At 53.5% G+C, this 21216-nt stretch overlaps 1 protein-coding gene across 2 annotated transcripts; it reads right to left on the bottom strand.

Moving 5' to 3' along the window:
* Window positions 1-4493: 4493 nt before the first annotated feature.
* Window positions 4494-20649, bottom strand: SYPL2 (synaptophysin like 2). 2 transcript variants are annotated; one of them, XR_006286890.1, is made up of 7 exons: window positions 19934-20649; window positions 19754-19825; window positions 14834-14958; window positions 9887-10088; window positions 8785-8976; window positions 4973-7962; window positions 4494-4916 (listed from the first exon to the last, which is right to left on the bottom strand). XR_006286890.1 is itself a non-coding variant. In XM_007067546.4 (6 exons), exons 1-6 carry the CDS (start codon window positions 19979-19981, stop codon window positions 7834-7836), a joined length of 768 nt encoding a protein of 255 aa, XP_007067608.2. In that variant the 5' UTR covers window positions 19982-20649; the 3' UTR covers window positions 4494-7833. The 2 variants fall into 2 exon arrangements, 1 of the variants encoding a protein (XP_007067608.2); XM_007067546.4 differs by having other exon boundaries at window positions 4494-7962.
* Window positions 20650-21216: the final 567 nt, after the last annotated feature.

Genomic DNA, 21216 nt, shown 5'->3' with positions numbered 1-21216 from the left:
AGATCACACATGCTCTACGGACTGTTTCGACTGGGGGGAGGGAGCGATTCCTCACCTACCTCTGAAGTGCAGCGGGTTCTGGCCCAGAGCCCAGCAGCTGTCTAACGCCGCACAGCGAGACAAAGAACGGCCAGAGTGGGCCAGCCCAGTGGCCGGGTGCCCAGCTCGGAAGGCGGCGGCCCCCCACAGCAGCGCAGAAGTAGGGGTGGCGATACCAAACCGAGCCATTCGTATTTCTGCGCTGCTGCTGACGGCGGCGCTGCCTGCCGAGCTGGGCTCCCGGCCAGCAGCCGCGGCTCTCCAGCCGCCCAGCGCCGCCCCCAGCAGCGCGGTAAGGGCAGCAGTGTCACAACCCCCCGACGATAAGCTTGTGACCCCTCCCACACACGGCTCCTTTTGGGTCAGGACCCCTACAATTACCACACCATGAAACTTACAGTTTTCAAAATCATATGACCATGAAATTGACCAAAATGGACAGTGAATTTGGTAGGGTCCTACTTATTATCTGGCCCTTTCCTAATTCTGTTCGCTTTTTTGACTGCTGCTGCACACTGAGTGGATGTTTTCAGAGAACTACCCTCGATGACGCCAAGATCTCTTTCTTGAGTGGTAACAGCTAATTTAGACCCCATCATTTTATATGTATAGTTGGGATTATGGTTTCTAATGTGCGTTACTTTGCATTTATCAACATTGAATTTCGTCTGCCATTTTCTTGCCCAGTTTTGTGAGATCCTTTTGTAGCTCTTTGCAGTCTGCTTTGGACTTAATGGTCTCAAGTAATTTTGTATCATCTGCAAACTTTGCCACCTCGCTGTTTACACTTTTTCTAGATCATTTATGAATATGTCAAACAGCACTGGTTTCAGTACAGATCCCTGGGGAACGCTACTATTTACCTTTCCACTGTGAAAGCTGACTGTTTATTCCTACTCTTTGTTTCCTGGTATTTTTGTTAGCACTTACTGGTCCAAGAGAGGATCTTCCCTCTTATCCCATGACTGCTTACTTTGCTTATGAACCTTTTGTGAGGGACCTTGTCAAGGCTGGATCTCCTTCGTCCACATGCTTGTTGACCCCCTCAAAGAATTCTAATGGATTGGTGAGGCATGATTTCCCTTTACAAAAGCTGTGTTGACTCTTCCCCAACAATCACGTTCATTTACGTGTCTGATAATTCTGTTCTTTAGTAAAGTTTCAACCAATTTCCCTGGTACAGAAATTAGGCTTACCAGCCTCTGATTGCCGGGATCACCTCTGGAGCCTTTTTTAAAAATCGGCATCACATTAGATATCTTCCAGCCATGTGGTGCAGAGGCTGATTTAAGCGATAGGTTACATACCACAGTTAGTTCTGCAATTTCATATTTTAGTTCCTTCTGGGCCTGGAGACTTACTGTTTAATTTATTAATTTGTTCCAAAACCACATCTATTAACACCTCAATCTAGAACAGTTCCTCAGATTTGTCACCTAAAAAAAACGGCTCAGGTTTGGGAACCTCCCTCACATCCTCTGCAGTGAAGACCAATTCAAAGAATTCATTTAGTTTCCCTGCAGTGGCCTTATCGTCCTTGAGTGCTCCTTTAGCACCTCGATCGTCCAGTGCCAGTGGTCCCACTCATTGATCGGCAGGCTTCCCACTTCTGATGTACTTAAACATTTTTTTGCTGTTAGTTTTTGAGTCTTTTGCTAGTTGCTCTTCAAATTCTTTTTGCCCTGCCTAATTATATTTCTACACTTGGTTGGCCAAAGTTTATGTTCCTTTCTGTTTTCCTCAATAGAAAACACCACCCAACAGATTCGGACAGGAAGTGAAGAAGTATCTTGTATCACTGGAAACTGCCAGGGGGAATTGAGGGAGGCAGAAGGCACTGACCCGGGATACAGGGTCTAGCAGAAACCATCCATCAGGATACTGGGGTGATAGAACCCCTGCAGCCTCACCCCACCACCTAGGATGAGGCTGTAAGAAGCCTGCACCAATATGCCTGAGAGACTCCAGCAGAGCTGGCCTGGCTCTCCTGTCCTGGTGACAGAGGACTCCCTGGGGTCAGTGAGGACTGCAGCCAAGGGGGCCCGCTGGGGCCACGAAAGCTTTTGTCTGTTTCAGTGCCTGTGCTGATCCATTTCTCTCCCTTCCACATGGAAATCAATACAGCCAGCCAGCCGGCAGAATGAGTTCATCCATCACTTTTGCTCCTTTTCTAATGAATATTTCTTTCCTATAAGGGCTGTTGCTAAAGTCTCCAAACGGCAATATTTCTCCAGGAATCTGTCACTCCTCTTAGCAGGCTGTGATCACAGTGTCCAGATCCTCCTTCCCCCATAACCCTGCCCCTTCCCATCAGATTACACAGATAAGTCAGTCTCACTGGGGTTCTGCCCACCTGCTTTAGTTCCACATTTGGTCTGAAGGCCTGGAGAGGATTCAAGCTCTGGGAATACGCCTAGGGCTTGGAAATCTCAGGGCTGGGGGGAGAAAGGGCCTCCGTGCCGCACTGCGGGCACCAGGGTTAAACTGAGGGTGTGTCTACACGAACAGTGTGCACGGCCCAGCTCTACCAATGCAGCTGCCCCACTGCAGTGCGTCCGGTTGAGATGCTCTGTGCCGATGGGGGAGAACTCTCCCCTTGGCATGATAAAACCACCTCCGCGAACGGCAGAAACAGCTCTCACGCTGGCATAGCACTGTGCACGCGAGCGCTTGTCGGTGTAACATAGATCACTCGGGGGTGGTTTGGTCACCCTCCTGGGTGACATAAGTTCTGCTGACATAGGCTGTAGTGCAGACATAGCCTAAGTCAGGGGAGCTGTGCAGAGACCAGATTCTCCTAGGAGTAATCACAGCCTCTTGCACCATTAGCACTTTGCATAGTTCGTTATCCTGCCCAGCTCAGTTTCACCTGTCAGTCTGGGCAGGTCGCTACAAAGGCTCGTTTCCTCTGTGTGCAAAGGTGAGGCCTGCCCGGGGGCACCTGCAGCAGAGCCTGTTAAGCACGGGTAATTGGGGAGATTTGGGGTGTAGTTCAGGCAGAGAGCGATGGCCATTGCAAATGCCCTTAAAATGAATCCACATGGCAGTCACTGACTGCAGAGTCCCTCCTGCACCCGGAACCAAGGCTGTAAGGCCCATCTCTCACTGGCTGCAGGGCAGCTACCTACACCAGCACTGAATGCGATTCAGAGGGAGGAATTTGGGTGTGAGCCATGAGCCTTGTTTGGAAGGATGATCCACAAGAAAGCCACTGTGCTTTTAGCACTCAGTCTCCACAGGAAACTGCATCCCCTTCTTTAGCACTGCCATGTCCATCCCCCCTGTGTCTAGCACCCTTTTATCCTGGCTTCAGCCTAACACAAGACCAAAAGATCCTGGCAACAAAGAGCTTGGGCCAGTTTCTGATCTAAGTTACACTGGTGTAAATCCAAAGTGACTCTGCCCAAGTCAGTCGAGTTCCTGTGGATTTTTTCCAGTATAACCTAGATCACAATCCAGCCCCTCCTTTTTCTAGGTGCCATGTACACTGATGAGATGTACATAGTAACATGAAACAATGGCCACCCCACCCTTGCAGCCTTTTCCCTGGGTGCTCAAGCTGAGCCATGGGGCACCCTGGGGCTGGGAGCAGCCCAGAAGCATTTTCTCCCGTGTTTTCAAAGGCGGGGAAGCATTTTACCCTGCCTGATTGGCACTTGCCTGTAGGCAAAGAATGGTACAGCAGCTTGTTGGGGCCAATATGACCCCAACCTATCTGCCAAGTGGGATTTGCTCTGCCCTTAACAGATGGCGATTTTCCCTTTCTGGGGAGTTCCTAGTTGTATGGCTCTGCTAACATGATCGGTCAGACATAATCAAAGCAAGGGCTCTCCCCCTTTGATCCGTGGGGCATGTTGTGGTGGGTGAGATGGCAGTGTATGCCCAGGCCAGGTCAGTGGGGATGGTGCGACTCTGGCATATGGGTGGCTATGGCTGCGTACGATATGCCCTCCCTGCCTGGATGCTGCGGGCAATGGAACAGGTGGTGGAGTCGGCGGGGAGACACTGGTCAGAGATGACACTGCTGCAACAAATAGCAAAGCTGTCTTAGGTCACCTAATCACCTGCCCTGGAGGTAAGTGCAGGCTTGTTCCCTTGGGGCAGGGGAGGCAGCCAGCCAGGCAGCATACCCACCCCTTCCCTGGAGTAGTGCAGGGCCCATCACACGTATGGCCACTGCGTTCCAGCCCACTCTGGGAGACACGGGGGGCACAGGCTATCATCCAGGACTCTCAGATCCAACAGCACAGGCCTGCACCTCTTCAGCGAGGGGAGCATCTGCTGGCAGTAACAGTAGGATGTTATCTAGCTAGACTAGCCCCTTGAGGAGGAGGCCCACCACAGGTTGCAGGTGTGACAGCTGTAGGAGCCCCATGGACCGGGAGGAAGCAGGGTAGAGAGTGACTGTTGGAGAAGGGTGGGGAATGCAAAGGAAACCGGCCCGGAGCAGCACCTTGTGGTAACAAACCCTCGCAGCACTTTTTATTCAGTCATAACAACAAGCACCAGAAAACCATGCAATGTAATCCAGGGCTGGGGAGGCCGAAGCAGCCAGGCAGTGCCAAGCGCACACAGCAGAGCGCGGGATTGGGCCACTGCCCCCTTCTCAACTCCTGCTGCAATCAGTTGCTTTAACAGTGGCCAAAAGGGCTAAAAAGCAATTGCCTCCCCCCTGCCCCCGCTCCCTGCAGAGTCACACACATTCAGGGCCCTTTGCTGGCACCAGGCCTGCCTCCACCCACAGCCAAGAGATTCTCCAGGAAAACACAAAGTCAGCACCAGCTAAGGTTGGTCCCTCCCCCTCTGCCTAGCCCCAGGAGCCCCCTCCTCTAGGATCTCTGTCACGGGGCAGGGTCCAATGAGGAGAAGTCCCTGGCCTGGAGCCTACCGCCTGAGCTGGGGGGGTATTCATGAGGGAGGGCTGCAGGCTGGCATAGGAGCTGCTCCTGGTGCTGGGCAAAGGGGCAGGTGCCACCTTAGCACCAAAGCAAAAAGAAAGGTATTATTTTCTCTCTCCCCTTTCAAATAAATAAATACAGGCAGAACACAGCACGCCTCACAGTAGAAACGGTTCCCAGCCCCCGCTTCCCCATGAGGGCGGAGGTTACAAAATGCAGAGAAGTGCCCTCTCCTTCCCCGCAGGTTCTGGAGCCATTATTACTAATCACAGATAAGCAAAATAAAGACCCGGCCATTCCACCCTCCCGCTGTGGCAAGGATGGGGGCCAGCTCAGTTGGCCGCTGGACTCTTGGAAGATCTGAGCAGCACAGGTCCCTGCGATGGCTTATCCACAAAGAGGCCAGACCCTCAGCTAGCGTAAAGCAGCGTCACTTCCTGACTGTAACGGAGCCTGGCAGCTGGGGATCGGCTTTGACTATCCCCCCAGATTAGCAAACAGGGACGCAGGCAAAGCAGAAGGAACCAAATGCAGCGGTGGCAGTTCGGTGGGTTGGTTGTCCTGGTACCCTCAAAACCACCATGGGAGCGTAGGAATTGCCGTTCCACATCAGACCAGTGGCCCGCCTAGTCTGGGATCTGGTCTCCAGCATCAGCTGCTTAAGAGGAAGGTGCAAGAAAACCCATACTGGACAATTATGGAATAGCCTGGCCACAAGGGAAGCTTCTTCCTGACCCTTGGCAGCTAGTGGTGGCTTATGCCCAGAAACATGAGGGTTTATACCTCTAGGAACTCAAGAACTGGAGAAGTCGGCCCAGAGCCGGCTGGACTGGAAGCCTGGGTGGGGAGGGGGAAGCCCTCCAGCAACAGATTGGTCGATTCTTTTGTCCTGCAGGGCATCCCAGGGCCACCGTAAGAGGACCACAGCATGTAGCACTGGGGCTGTGCTGCAGGGAACTGGGCATCACAGCCCTGTGGGACTCAGTCCCCTGTGGTTCTGGGGCAGAGACACCACAGGGCTCCCTACAACTGGCCAGAGCCTGGCTGCCGTGGAGGGGCGAGAGGTGGAGGGGAAATGTACAAAATATGCAGCAATTGGGTCTTTGCTGAACAGACGGTCCCCAGCTAACAAAGCACCATTAATATCCGTCTCTCCTTTAGCAGAAAGGAGGCACCCCCATCGTGGAGGGCAGGGAGAGGAAAGGGAGAGAGTAAGACCCGAAGAGTCAGCGTGGAGCCTGGATTCCCCAGGCCCTTGAACCAAAGCTCTCGCCTGTTTCTAGGAAAGGCAGCAACCCCTTCACAGCAGAGCAATGCCCTGAAGCTCAGAGGGGTTTACAGAGTTCAGCGCACTAAAGCAGCTGCTGAACAAGCCCCTTCTCCGTGAACAAAGCAGGGCTGTCTTTGGGACCAGGGATGCTAAGCTACCATTCTGTCCTGCGGCTCCGGGAGCACAGAGCCCCTTGTGGGGTCAGCTGTTACAATGCCAACAGGCTTGGGGCCAGCTGCCTCGTGCCCCAGCGGCCGGTGGGATGACAGGACTGCTCAGGGGTTGCGTGACCAATCGGTGTTGCTGGGCTCCAGGGACAGGACTAGTAGGAGCGGCTAGCGTAGTGCCAGTGGGGTAAGGGGACGGTATTACTACTGCAGACATGGACACTCATCATGATCTAAACACTCGGTTTGTTCAAAGCTTCCCTTCCGCTTGTGCCCATGTCAGCACAGCACAGCTCTGGGTCCTTCCGCCTGGGGTCTAGGGTCATGAACTAGGCCAGCGGATCCTCCGGCTACGAGAAAAGGCTCCTAGAAGCCAAGCAAAGCTCTCTGGCTCAGGGCACCAGAGAGGGTCAGTCACCTGCTGCTGCCCCATAGGGAGCCATTGGAGCAGACACTCACGCACACTCAGAAGTTTTATAAGGAGGTTTCAGAGGAATCTGGGGCTGCTCCTCAGCTGTAGGACAGGGAGGGGACAAGCACCAAGAGCTGCTAAAAGGGCTGCCTCGGGAAGTGGAACAAGCTGGAGATCTGAGTAAGGAACCTCCTACCCCCCGTGCTGCCCCTGGGTGAGATCCGAGATGGGAAAGCCCTCCTAGAGCACTGTCTGGCAAGGGCAGGATCACACCCCCTCTATCAAGCTGCTGCTACACTAGATTATCTGGCCTAATGCATGGTCTCCCTCTGAGCCAAACTGGAGTTCAAGAACATCTGAAAACCCACCATCAGCTTCCTCCAGGAGACACAATGCTGCAGGCAGAAGGGAAGAGGAGAAATATACCAGCCTTCTCCTCCCAGGAGCAAGAAACAGCATATTCTCCACCTTCCCTTTCGGCCTCTTGTCTGTCTCCTTTGTTCCTAGTCAAGTAGGGGATAGGTATGACACAGCCTCTGCCTTTCCATGCTTGGGCAGTAGTGGGTGTTCTGTGGTCCTGTAGTGCCCCAGTCTTAGGTCTCCCCAGTGCATCCACTCTCACCCACAAGTGACTCCGCACCCCCTCCTGTGGCATCTAAACTCCTGATTGGTTTAGGCTCATCACAGCAGCTGTGAAGAGCAATTCCACACAGCCGCAGGCTGGGGGGCCAGGAACGCAGAAACAAATAAATTACACATATTAACAAAAATAATAAACCCTGCTACCAGAACCACGAGTTGTGTAATAGCCCCTCGGAGTCTGCAACAAGTTACGTATACCTGGGACCGAGCGAGGACTCCCGCCTGCCAGTCACTCAAAGGTGGGCATCCCAGAATGCTCAGGAGGGATGCCAACACGACGATGGAGCTTGCACAGGCCACGGTCCCACAGCACTGGGACGAAGGCGTGTATGTGACAAGGTACCGGCTGTCCAGGGTTGGAGGAGGTCTTGGGGGGGGGGGGGGGCGGGCGGGCAGAGAGGGTCTTTATTGCTTGTCGATGGCTCCCTGTTCAGCAGAGTTCTCCTTGTTAGTGGCCTGCACGTGCCATGAGGTCTCTTTAAACACAAACCAGCAGTTTCCAGCCCACAGGATAAAATTGATAAAGCCAAAGAGCTAGGGGAGAGTCAGAGAGAGCAAAGGGCACAATTACCATCAGCGAACTCGCAGCAAGACCTGCCAGCCTCAGGCGCGTGCGTGCGTCCAGCTGTGCACACCCCGCTCCCGGGTGGAATCAGGATGGCTCGGCGCTCTGCTGCATGGCCCCCCGGGTAGCGGGGGGCTCAAAGGATATAAGGCTGCCAACTGCTACAGGCAACGGAGAACCGCCCTTAGCTCCCCAGGCCTAGAGGCCAAGCAGACTTGGCAAAATCCCCTCAACTGCTGCCTGCACCCCGTTCTGGTGCTGAAGAAGTAGCTAAGTCACTCAGAGCGCACACATCCACTGCCCGTGACTGCCTCTCGGGGCAATGCACTTAGTACAGAGACAGCACCCAGTGCGCCATTTACACCAGGGTGTCTGAGCAGTTCCTGGCACCCTGACTGCCCTTGGCGCACTGGTTAAACGACAGCACCACATGGCCATCTCCCCCAGGCGCAGACAGTCCACGTACAGAGGTCGATGGGCCCGGTCCATCTCTGACTAACAAAGCCGGGTGCTAGCAGCTCATGGTCCCTGGATGAAACCCCAGTGCTGATAACCCCCCTACCCCCATCCAGGGCATGGCACAGCCCAAGAGGCGTCTCCACCAGCGCTCTACTCCAGTTTTGTGGTCACAGACATTGCAGCTTGTGGGCCAGATCCTGAGCTGGTGTAAATGGGCCGTTCATTTCAACGGAACATGGCGCATTCACGCCAGGTGTAAATCTGGCCGAATGGGTCCCCTGCCCCCTTTGCTTGTGCGCAGCTGTGGCGCTGGCTTGGCCGTGGGCTCTTACCACGGAGATGTTGGCCAGCCCCATGGCCGGCGTGGCCCCAGCGTTGCACACGGCCTGTTTGAGATGGCACACGGACATGGCGGCGATGAGACTGGATGGCCGTGTGGCCCCCTTCACGTCTGATAGGCCTTTGCCCCAGGCTGCAGCCGCCACCAGCCAGAAGAAGGTGAAGGAGACGCTCACGCAGAAATCCTGGGGGGCGGGAAGGAAACGTCATGCTGGCTCCAGTGTGGTGCACAGCAGGGCTCCTCTCACTCTCCCCAGCCCCAGGCATGGAGATGGGAATGCTCGTCAAGCTCCAGGACCTCCAGCCCACCTGGCCTATACCGCCTCCCAACACCACCTGCCAGGGACCAGCCCCCCAGCCCCGCCCCAGCCCCACCGGCTGGTGGACTAAGGCAGACTCCAAAAGATCTAGGCCCAATGCTCCAGAAAGGCCCCTAAATTCCCTGGAGGGTCCCACTAGTGTTCCAACCCCTCACCCCAATGTATGCGACTCCCCTGTTCTTTGATAAGCAAAGGAGTTTAGGACCACCCGGCTTGCACTGCACAGCTTCAGTCTGCCCTTGCTGCCTGCATCTAACGCCTCCCTTTCTTGACCTGAAGCCCCAGGCACCAAACAGACATCCTGCTACATCCCAGTGTGGGGCCTTCAGCCTTCATCTGTGAGCCCCGGCTCTGAAACAGCCTTCAGCCTTCACCCTGAGCACCCAGAGCTGAAGGCTTAATCACTTGACTGCTGACCCTGGCCGGGATTAGGGGGACAGTGCCTGCTATGGGTCAGCTCTGTCTCTCCTCACGTTGCCAGCGTGACAGCACCACAGGGAGAGAACTCCCATCTTGGAAAGGGGTGCAGGGACAGAATGATGGCTCAATGGTGGGGGAAGCCCTCAGATGCTCAGCTCTGCCTCCTCTGACTTCCCCTCCCAAGAAATGGGAAGTAACTTGCCCAAGGTCCCATAATGAGTCAGTGGCGGAGCCAGAAATCAGATCCAGGAGACCTAACTCCCAGCCCTGTGCCACAGGTTCTTTAGCGCAAGCCCCACAGCTGTAAGAGCCACCAAACAAACCCCAGCCCAGGGGGCTAAGGCAGGGATCTCACCGCAAAGGGAAGCCTCTTGTTCTCTGTGTAAAGGGAGTGAAATCGCAGGTAGATCACCAGGGCTGCCATGCTGTAGAGGAAGGAGAAGACTCCCAGGGTCACGAAGAACTCGGAGGGGGCCGAGAAGTCCCCCATGAGATGCAAAGTCCTTTTAGTGGCATTGCCGTCGCAGACAGGCATCTCAAAGGGAATCCTGGATAACCTGCCCACAGAGAAAGGGGTGGGAGAGAGACACATTTAGCAGGGAGGAAGGCGCAGTGCAGGAGAGAGAACGGGGTGAGATCTACATCCACCCTCTTGGGTAAGAGGAGCCAGCCTGTCTGAAGGCTGGGATTGGTGGGCGGAGCCTTGAAAGGCCCATCCCCTCAGATACGGGAGGGGCCATGGAATCCAGATATGGTGGACTGAGTATGGGGGACAAGAGAACAGGATTGGGAGGTGCAGGTCATGGGATAAAACCAGTGATGCAGAGGGGGACACTGAGCAGAGAACCCCGCAGAGCAGCTGCTGCCCAGAGGAGTCCAAGGAGCTAGAGGATGGCACCCACAGGAACCCTGCCTGGCTGCATGAACGGACAAGGGCCTGGGAAAAGGCCCCACAGTCACAGAGAAGGGAAATGCATCTAACGAGGAGCACTGTCCTGCTTCCTCCTCCTGGACAGATGGACGGCTGGCTTGGCCTGCCTCTGCAGGAGGTTGACAGTGTGGTCTTGGGGCTGTGGGGTCATGGGCGGGAGTTATCCACAGAGCAAGGACAGTACGGGCAGTGGCAGGGTAAGGTCCCTACACTGCAGCCTGCCAACAGGCCTCATCCCCTCTACGGCTTGATCTACACCAGTAGCCCTGCCCCTGGCTGTATAAATGCTGGTGTCCGGTCTACACTTGCTCTTACACTGGAGCAGCACTACCCCTTGATGATTTGCTAGTGTAGACACACTGTAGGAGTGAGTTCAGATTCCACAGCAGTCAGTCCTTGGCCACTCTGTCTATCTGGGTTTCCATAAGATTGACCATCACCATGGTATTCAACCACCTCTCTGCTAAGGCTGCCAGCAGTGGGGCTGATTCATGCCAGTAACAGAAAGGATTTTAGAGTAGCAGCCGTGTTAGTCTGTATCCGCAAAAAGAAAAGGAGGACTAACAAATTTATTAGAGCATAAGCTTTCGTGAGCTACAGCTCACTTCATCGGATGATGCAGATGAAGTAAGCTGTAGCTCACGAAAGCTTATGCTCAAATAAATTTGTTAGTCTCTAAGGTGCCACAAGTACTCCTTTTCTTTTTTAGAAAGGATTTTGTGACTTGTCACTTCAGTTCCGGTATGACACCCACCCACTCATTTCACAGAGGCTGCTAAGAGCCATCAGATGGCACCAGCATTCCAATTCTGTACGCGCAGATAAGACTGCACCGTGCCCGGGGCAGGGAGCTCTCCTTTGTCCGTGGCAGTCAAGCCCCATACAAAAACAGGTAACTTTCCGTCACCACCTTCCGACGCTGAATATGACACAGCGACCGAAGGGTGAAAAACTTTCTGGCCCAATCACCCCTCCCACTGAATTTGACTTTAAAGGAAAAGAGGGATTTTCTCTTTGACCTGACTTTCCCCCGCACTCTCATGCAGCTGAATACAACAGCACCAGGCTAGTACCCCAGAACTACAGCTGGAAACTGAGCAGAAAGTGAGGGCCAGGTCAGAGCAGGTCTAAATGGAAAACGCTCCACTGAGCTCGGCCCGTGTATTTCAGGATGTAGGATGAGGACCTGACCTGCACAGTGAAACAGAGCAGCCTGCTTTCCATTTGGTGAAATGTATCAAGCAAACAGGGACCATCAAATGGGGGACAAGTTCACTAGATGCTTAAAACTCTCCCTGTGTTCATCATCTCAGGGTGTGAGTTTGGTGACGCGCCCTTAGCAGCCTGGGATGAGAGCTATACTCTTCCATCTTGTGTAGGGAACTGGGCAGGAGTCTTGCATATGTTGGAGGTCTCTAAAGGAGCTCTGATGGTGAGAGCACTTGTTAAGGAGGAACTGAGGTACGCCCAAGGCCTTCCTGCCAACTGTCCCTATTGAGCTGGGACAATCACTGTTATTTCAGTAGCACAGTTCTCCATTTCTCCCCTCTCTGAGCCTCCTAGCAGTGCTCCTAGTCAGTGGAGATCAGAGGTGTGCCTCTATTTATAGCTGTCAAATGTTGGCAGGCAGGCCGAGATGTGTGGATAGATATAGACATGTTCACACTTTTCATAATTTTAGCTTCACAGGCTGGATTTCAATCTAATTCTGGCCTCTTTTCTGCTCACCCAAGAGGCCTTTTTGCTGATCCGTAACAAACGGGGCTATTCCGTGCTCACTTTGACTTCCTTACTGCTTGACAAACCTTTCTGGCTTTGGGGTGGCTGAGGGATTAACGAATGCTGGCCATAATGGAACAGACCATTGGCTCATCAATGCCAGTACCCTGCTTCCAGCAATGGCCTATACCTGAAACATGAGCTGAAGTCTGCAGCAACCTGCCTCCTGACCTCAGCAGCGGTCAGGAATGGGGGTGACGGATGTATGTGTATGTGACCTGGTTGTTGGCTATGGTGGGTTGTTGTCTCTGTACGAATTGGTTTAGTTTAATTGGACTGACTAGGAAAAGGTAGCAAGGCAACACAATGGCTACAGATAAGCAACCAGCCAGTCATTACAAGAGGATGCCTGAGCTGTTCGCTGTGAAGTTGCTATTTCCAGGCTCCAGCCAAGTTACAAGACTTGTTCTGCCAGTACGGGGAGCCAACCAATGAAACAGAAACCAAACAGTTAAAAAGTCTCTCTCCGCCTTGTTAGGGAGGGGCAGACAGACACAGACCCCATTTGGGGGAATTGAAGAAATCAGGCCTTCTAGGCTTCCTAGGGGGTGTGCCCACACATGAGCCCACAGCAGGTGCTGATGCAAAGTACGATGGGAGTATAACAGATCCATCGCAGCTGAGTGCAGACGGTTTCTTGTTTAATCCCTCTCTCATGTTATGCCTGGCTCCTACAGTCAAGGCTGAACAATGCTTTGGTGTAAGAAGGCTCTCTGGTTATTTGTACAAACCACTGCTCACAGGTTCCCGAAGGGATGACCCACTGGTGCTGAACCCACTCGGACCTGTCAGGGTAAGTACGGTAGATACACAAGATGCTGAAGCACAGGGTCCAGTCTAAGAGTGAGAGAATCATGTGATTCCACCCCCCGGGAAGTAAAAGCATGAGGCCTGACTCCTGAAGGGGCTCATTCAGAGACACCAGAGAGAGAGTCAGGCGTGCAGCCAGCCCATAGCATAGCACGCAGAATTCACAGCTGTGACATTGACACCTGTGAGCTACAAGGAGTTAAAGTAGTCACCTCTGAATTATGATGGTTTTCTCCATACACCCACATTAGCTGATTAAAAGGATCTCTGAGCCCTCCAACCTACAGAGAATTGAGCAGAGAAACTGCTTGACTGAACAGATCAATGGTTTATCTATCTAGACCAGCATCTCATCTCTTAATAGTGACCAGTGCAAGATGCTTTAAGAAAAATACCTGGTTTTAAATGCCGTACTGGGGGGCAGGGCAGGGGGAAGATGAATTTCTTCCTGACCCAGCTGGTGATCAGCATATGCCCTGAACCATGAGGACTAAAAGCCCTTCCAGTATTATCAGAGCTACTACAACTGAAGGTGCTGCTCTTATTCATACAAATACCTAGTCATGCTTTGAAGCTTTGCTATGCTATTTGCCTCAGATAATAGTGGCACAAATTCCTCTCTTGTGGGAACTGACACCGGGGCTATTCATGCATTCACCCATATAATGCAGCCTGAAGATGTCCAAAAGGTTTCACCTCAGTCATACAGCCTCCCTAGCTTGTCTTGGGCAAAGGGCTCCCTATGCTCTGGGGTCTGTGTTTGAAATGCTCTCTTGGACGGAGAGCTAAAGGGGTCAGAACAGATCTGTCCACAAAGGGAGTTTTCGAACATTGCTAAGCCCAGCTCAGCTCCACCGGCGGCAGAAATGCTGGGAGCCCTAGGGAGACAAGGCAACTGCTGCTGGCACCATTTACTCCTCAGAGCAGGGCTAAGACATGCTGATGTCAAAGGATGCAGCTCTACTAACTTCAACGGAGATAAACTGATTCACACCAATTGAGGATCTGAGTTACGGGGCTTCAGTGGCCATAGGAGCCTTGCATAGAAAGGGCTTCAGCAGAGCATGGAGGGGAAGGCTGGCAGCTCCTCTCGCTGGCTCTCCCCACTTGTTTATTTAAAAAATGCCTTGTTCTCTTTGCAATTAAGCTGGCATAGGAACCAACTTCCCTGCCACACCATGGGATCAGGCAGTGTCCATCTGTGCCCACTTGCCCCCACTCTTCAGGCATCCAAAGGCCATTTCTTTGGATCCGTTCCCTCACAGCTTCCTATTTGCAGTAAGTTTTGGGTAATTAAGACCTATACCAGCCTGCCCTCTCCCCTCCCTTTGCCCACACCCATTGCAGAAGGGGTTTCCAAAACCCCAAGGAGAGCCCAAATGGGAGTCATTTTTCAACAGGGGCAGTTAAACAGCCATCCTTCAACTCTGTTTAGGTACCATTAAAATGAAAGAAAAACCTGCAGTGAGAGTCCTGTTCTAGCAGCACTATCCTACAGCAGTGAGTTACACAGATTAACTATATATTGCCTCAGAAAGTATTTCTATTTTTTAAAACGGTAGTAAAAGCAAGTCAGAGTGTACTGGTTTGGGAAGAGCACTCATCTGGGAAGCTGGGGGTAGGATATGGGTTCTGGTCCCTTCACAGACATCTCTCCATTGAGTCAAGCATTGGTGTCAGGCCAGTCTGTCTATTCTGATGGATTAATTACCATCTCCAGTGGCATGTAAGTCTGGAGAGGAAGCATCCTCTGGGTTAGTGTCCAGCAAGGTCCCACATTACCTGAAAGGGTATCCGAACTGGACAGAGATGGCGGTCATCTCTTTCAGGTCATCATTGCATTTTACGGTAGCCCCTGTCTCCCCACTGAAAGAGCCACAGGAGCCGAAGGCAAAAATGGCAAAGAGCTGGAAGAGAAAAGCAAAAGGTTTTGAAGTCAGGGGGACTCCAGCTGGTGACAGTGAACTGGCAACAGGCGCTAGCAGGTAGCTCTTCTGGGCTCATCATGCCTCCTGAAATTTACAAGATAGCCCCGGTGATCACAGGTAAATAGTCCTGAGTTTAGTTGGGGCAACACAATATAACAGTTGCGCATCCACACATCATAATCAAGGCAACATCCTCAGCAGTTGCAATGTAGTGCCATGGTCATATGACATCCCTGTTACCTGGTGCAAGGACCCAGCAGAAAACCCAATCAGCAAGGTCTTTTCCTTGAGTGATGACGTTTGTAACAAGAAATCAGAACAGGCCGACACAAGCAGAACATGGAGAAACAGAACCCAGGGCTCCAGATCACCCCTGTCTCCCAAGCAACCGCTCTTAGAGCACTTCCCTGAGCAGCAGGGCAAGGGGAGGAAGAAGCGGAGCTGGAGTCAATCTCTTCCTCACAGAAGACCAGGCAGTGCTGTGACCCAGAGAGAGACGGAAGCCGTCTCCGTAGTCTATTTTGGCTACGGCCGAGTAAGGGGGCCAGTCAGTGCCAACTGGGATAGAGGTTTTGTGATATGGAACTGGACTGAGACCACCAGTGGAGAGTCATCGCCAGAGCTCTCACTCACTGCTCTCCTGACCGGGAGCTGGCCAAGCTGGCAGCCTAGCAGTGAAAGTTCTCTAGATCCCAGCAATCCTCTGAGCCAGCCTCTCTTCCCAGTTCGGTTGGTTGGGATTCTGCTTGCTATGTTGCAAACAAACTAAGCACATACCTTCCTCAGAGAGAGCCAGACACTTTTGCTGGGACCAATGTGCTGGGACAAAGAGGTGCGATCAGAGACTACAACCTCTCTCCGGATGCACGTTCCCCGTCACTGGTATGTACCCCCAGACTGGTGCTCTGACTTCAGCAGAGCTACACCAGTTTACAGCAACTGTGGAGCTGGCCCATTGATTCCTACTGAAGGCAGAGATAAGGCCCAGAGCAGGGAAGTGACTTGTCCAGGGGCACGAAGGCAGGTAATAGCAGTGCTGGGAATAGAACCCCAGTGTCTTAACTCACTGACCCTGCTCTAACAGACACCACCACCTCCCATCTGCACCAGCCAGGGAAGGGAACAGCAGCACTGCTAGGATGACTCCCATAACTCTCCTTTCTAACAAGGCCTTTTGCAGGCTCTGGGGCTGAGGGGGGTCAGCAAAGGAAGATACCCTAACGGACAACATGCAAGGTTGGCAGAGGTATTTACACAGGATCCATGTCTGCTTTGCTCCACACCCTCCTCCAACTACTAGCAGCTAAGAAACCAATTGTAAGGGCAGAGAATAACTGCAGAGACTGACACAGGCATCATGGCTTAAAGACAGCAAGAGCTGCCCCAGTGCTGGAGACAATGGGGCCGATGCCTCCCCCTGGGGCACACCATGGCACCCGGGGCTCTGCTCACAAAGGATACACTGAGCCGCACGGGCAGACAGCCCCCACTGACTGCAGCACGGCACCAGGACACCTGAGCACACAAGGCAGTGAGCACGTTGCTGGCTCATTAAGCTTCCCCATTCCAGAGACCTGTCACCCCAGCGCTTCCTGTCGGGGCTCCATGGGGCCTAATCCCCACCACCGAACAGCTGACAGCACTAGTAACCGTCCAGCGCAGCTGATAGACAGCCCACGCTCTCAGGGATTCCTCCTCCCTGCTGAGCTCCTCTGTTCCATCCCTGCCCATCTGTGCCAGCAACACAGGCTGGCCAGGCGCCATACCAGAGATCTCTTCTTACTGGCTCCCTTCCCCACATCGCTCACTAACCCCTGGTGAGCTGGCCAGCTTGTGTGCACTCCGTGAGGCTCTCCGCCCTCACTTGGCAGAGGGAGGTGCACAATGGATGGGGGTGTGTGGAAGGGAACTGCCACAGGCAGATAAGGGACCTGGATGGTGTCCCACGAGACCTAGAGCTGCACACGCTTCTTCCCCGCCCCTGCCCCATTGGCCTCAGTGGGGATTACCTGCCCATGTGGATGGGTGAGCAGGCTCCTTGGTATCTTTGGAAGAATTTTGCAGCAGGGCCACCTGTCCCCCTAAAGCCCGGAATCAGCAGTTCAGAAACCTCCCTAAGAAGCTGGTGTTTCCAGAACGGCTGATGCGGAGACATTTGGGCAGGTGGCGTGGGCAGAAGCGGAGACTTCATTAAAAGAAAAATCTGTGTTTTCACAAAAACCTCAAAATTCCTGACTCATTGCAAAATGCAGCCCAATACTTGAATGTCTCTCTCAGAACTGTGAAGCTGAGGGCCTGAGCCCCCGGTAGGATCTTTTTCCTTTGAAGCAACTTTTAATTCACTTTCTGGGACTGATGATGCTCAGGGGCCTTTATGCCTCTAAACCAAAATCAGTTTTCAATTACAGGACCAATAAACTGATGTCTTGTTTTCTTTGCCTCCCCCCCTGTAATGAGAGTGTAATTCATCCATGCAGGAAATGGTTATGAGTCTCAAATGACATTTCCTGTTCTTGGTTCTGAGTTGAATTTCTCTTTCTCTTCCACTGGCAGGGGGGGATGAATGTGGCTTCTGAATAGTTTTCTGGTAACTCATGCAGAAACACTCAGCTCTGGTTAAGTTCATGCACCCTGAACTCTGGCTCCCACAAGCGACAGGAAGAAAAAACAACTCTCTGTTTGCGTGTGTACAAGAGAGAGAATGAAAATGTAGGCTGAATAGACTGAGGGGTTCCCACTTCATCTATAAAGGACTGATCTATGTAACCAAATCCTGAACAGAACAGGCAGAGAATCACAGCAGTCAGGGGCAGAGGTCATCTTATGTCGCCTCGTCCATTCTCAGCCAGCACGGGACTGTTCTGTACTGTATATTCCCAAGTACTTTGTCCAGCGTGTTTCTCCCACCATTTAACTTGAGACTCTATGCCATAAAGAACTCTGACCCAGATGCTCCAAGGTATTTAGGCTCCTAACTTCCACTGACAGTGTAAATACCTTTGAGGATCTTTGCCTTTGTTACCCTGGTTTTCCTGCATTCAGCTTAAGTTTCTTTGTTCAGTGTCCCTCCTAGTTATGTCCCTTTGAACTGCCCTGTATCATTTCTTTCCCTCCCCAGGATTTATACCCTTTTGCTACTATTGGTTGGAGGGCCTGATCCTGCAGCATGCTGAAGCACTTTCCATTCCAATGGGTACTCAGCACCTCTCAGGTCTGACTAAGCGAGACTGTTTGTGAGACCGTCCACTGATTTTGGATGCCTCTCTTTTGGGGTGTTTGACTTGGGATATGTTGAATTTTCAGAGGTGCTGTGCACCAGCAGCTCCCATTGACTTTAGTCAGGACTGCAGACACTCAGCACCTCTGAAAGTCCGGCTCCCAGTGTCTCAAGTTAGGCTCCCAAAAACAGAGGGATCCAAAACCAGAGCTACTTTGGGAAGGTGTCAGCCTAGAGGTGTGCACCCAAAGTAAACAGAGTCACAGCCAGCTTCTCAGGCTGTGTGGGTGAGGATGTGGGGCGGGACAAGCAATGTGTGTCTATTCCTAGCCCTGCCAGTGACCTTGTGCAAATCACCTCCCCTGTCTGCTTCACTCTCACAGCTGTAAAACAGGGGCCATGACACTCCCCTACCTTTGTGACATGATTTCTGGATGAAGAGTGCTACAGAGGAGCTGAATGCTGCATACATGGCACACCATACACCAAGTACAGGCTCCCTGGATCCTGGCAGATCAAGAGTGTGACCTGCACACCATGAACACATGCTGAACAGTTCCGTCACCACATGGAGGCATGAAACAAATGCAGCACCCTTGATGTGCCATGAGATATGCTAGCTAGTGCTGCGGTTCCTCATTCAGACAGAAGGCCTTTTAAAGTTACCTTTGCAAACATAAGAAATCATAATTGGTGTTATTCAGAACACCAAGGCTACATTCTTCTATGGCCTGTTTCATTCACAGTGGCCTTGGCGAAACACTGCTGAGAAGGGGGGTGGGTATCTTCGTTTTATGGAGGGGTATGCTGAGGCTCAGGGGGGTGAAATGCCTTGCCCAGGGTCCCATGAGAGTCAGTAGGGATAGAACCTAAAGGAGTCCTGGCTCCCAGCATCCTGCCCTAGACAGGCAGAGTCGGTGCACGTAAAGCTCTTTGGACAATGCACACAGGCCGAGTGGAGACTGACTCCGACTATCAAACAATGGTAACTTTGCCCTGGGAACACGCTTCCAACAGTGCGGTAGCAGACAACTCCAGCTATTGCCACCTGATTCGGTGATCAGAAGGGGGCAGAAGGCTGTTCTACAACAGATCTGTTCTGAGGGAGGGAAGGCTTCCCACACACTCAAGCCCCAAGTACTGGGGTCCAAATAAGTGCAGGACTCCAGTCTCTCCCGCGGGAGGCGGAAGAGGAGAGTTCAGCGAGCTCAGGGACCCACCGGGGCCTGGTATGTGCAACATCAGAGCTCTGGAAAGGTTAAACCACTGCAGCCAGCTTTCCCCCCCCTCCCCCGAGTGAAACGTGAGCAGGGCTAAGGCCAGTTCCCATACCCCTCCCCATAAACGGAGGCCTTCCTTGCACACAGAGGGGCTGCCTGGGAGGGGCACCGCATGCCCAGCTCCTTCCCTCCTCTAACCCGACCCCATACCCCACTCACCAAGAACTCGCCCCCAGAAAGAGCCGCCCCCCCGCAGCCAGCCAGCCGGCGCTGCCTTGCTTTGCAGGAACGTCACTCACTGGTACCGAAATAGAAAGAGCCGCTGTAGCAAACTCACCCACTGCAGCACCTTAACGAAGCCCAGGGGCTCCTCCAGGCGGCCCCAGCGCAGCCCGAAGAGCCGCCGGCCCTGCAGGGGAGAGACAAGGGCGGGGAGCTACGGTCAGCCAAGCCCGGAGGAGCCGGGGGAGCGCAGAGAAGGGGCAGGAGAGGGAGAGGGAGAGGGAGGGGGCGGTACCTGCTGCCCGGGCTCCTTGTGGCCGGCCGCGGCGGTGGGCTCGGACATGTCCAGGCTGCGGGCAGGGCTGGCCGCTGCGTGCGGCGCCGGGCGGAGCGCACCCTTGCCGGGCGCTGGGCTGCGGGGAGCAGGGCTGGGGAGCAGCCCAGGCGCGGAGGGGGCTGTCCGGGGGGCGCTGCTCCGGGGCCGCCGCCGGCGGCTGCTGCGGCTGCTGCCGTCTGCGCTCCGCCCTGGCCGCTGGACGAACCCGCGATTCAAACTTCTGTCAAACTCGCAGCGAAACTTCGCGGAGTCACGTGGAGACCAAAACCCAGCCCCGCCTGCCCCTCCGCCCCCTGCCCGCGGCACTGCCGGAGAGCCTGGGCCAGTGCCAGGCTGGGGCTGCCTCTCTCGCCCGCCCGGGCCCGCGGGGGGCCTCGCCCTACATTCCCCCCGATGAAAACCAGGGACAGGCACGAACCCATGGGCTAGGATGAATGCACAAGTAACGGATTAGGGAATTTAGCGGAGACTAGACCCCAGCAGCGCCATGGGTCTAGCCCTACCCACCCCTCCTGGGGGCTGGCCACTAAAGCAAACACATAGTCAAGTTTCCCCACCGCCCCCGGGCAGTGTGCAGGAGCATCTGTCACCTCCAAGCCCCTTGTGCACCCCCCCGTGCTGGGGCTCGGCCATTCTCAGCTAACGCATACCAGCTACCAGCGCTTTCCCCCTTTCCTGTACCGCTCATCTCTGCCGCTCCGTGCCCGCCACTGCAGCCGGAGCCCTTCGAAGTTCCGGGGAGGGTCTCCAGCGCTCCGCCACTGTTCGCGGTCAGGAGCCCTTCCTGTTTAAAGGACAATTCTTCCAAATGCTCTAAAAGCTGCATGCTTACTCGCATTGCCTTGTAACTTGGTGTGCTTCAAGGGACCGCAGGGTGGAACCACTGTGCCAAACTGGGGTCTTGAGAATGGGGTTCCCAAGATACAGCACCCCCCTACACAAAAGTATTTCTTAAGGTTGACACATTCTGCCATTTTTTGGTTTTTTGCTCAGACCTGGGGATCAAAACATGTTTCTCAGGATCAACATTCATCCCAGCTAGTGCATGGCATTCACAGCCCCTTTGGGGAAGCAATATTGAAAACAATATTAAAAAAAGGAGTTAAACTCACCAGATAGGCATGAGCCTAACACTCACATGCTGAACAGATTACAGTGCACACATGAAGAAAGACTAGCCAAGAGAGCTGCTAGCCTTCATATAGCCTCAGGGAGTGTGGCCACTGAAAACTGACCAACAT

This window comes from Chelonia mydas, chromosome 21 (assembly GCF_015237465.2).
Source record: "Chelonia mydas isolate rCheMyd1 chromosome 21, rCheMyd1.pri.v2, whole genome shotgun sequence".
NCBI lineage: Eukaryota > Metazoa > Chordata > Testudines > Cheloniidae > Chelonia > Chelonia mydas.
Note: the sequence above shows the minus strand (reverse complement) of the source record. Positions and strands in the feature narration are given on the sequence as shown.

Bases quoted from the DNA above. Each gene is read 5' to 3' on its own strand.
- SYPL2 (XM_007067546.4), bottom strand. From the start codon at position 19,981: ATGTCCGAGCCCACCGCCGCGGCCGGCCACAAGGAGCCCGGGCAGCAG. The intron at 19,826-19,933 runs GTACCGCCCCCT...TCTCCCCTGCAG, and splicing joins ACAAGGAGCCCGGGCAGCAG to GGCCGGCGGCTCTTCGGGCT. The intron at 7,963-8,784 runs GTAAGAGCCCAC...ACTCTCCCCTAG, and splicing joins GGCTGGCCAACATCTCCGTG to CTCTTTGGCTTTATCAATTT.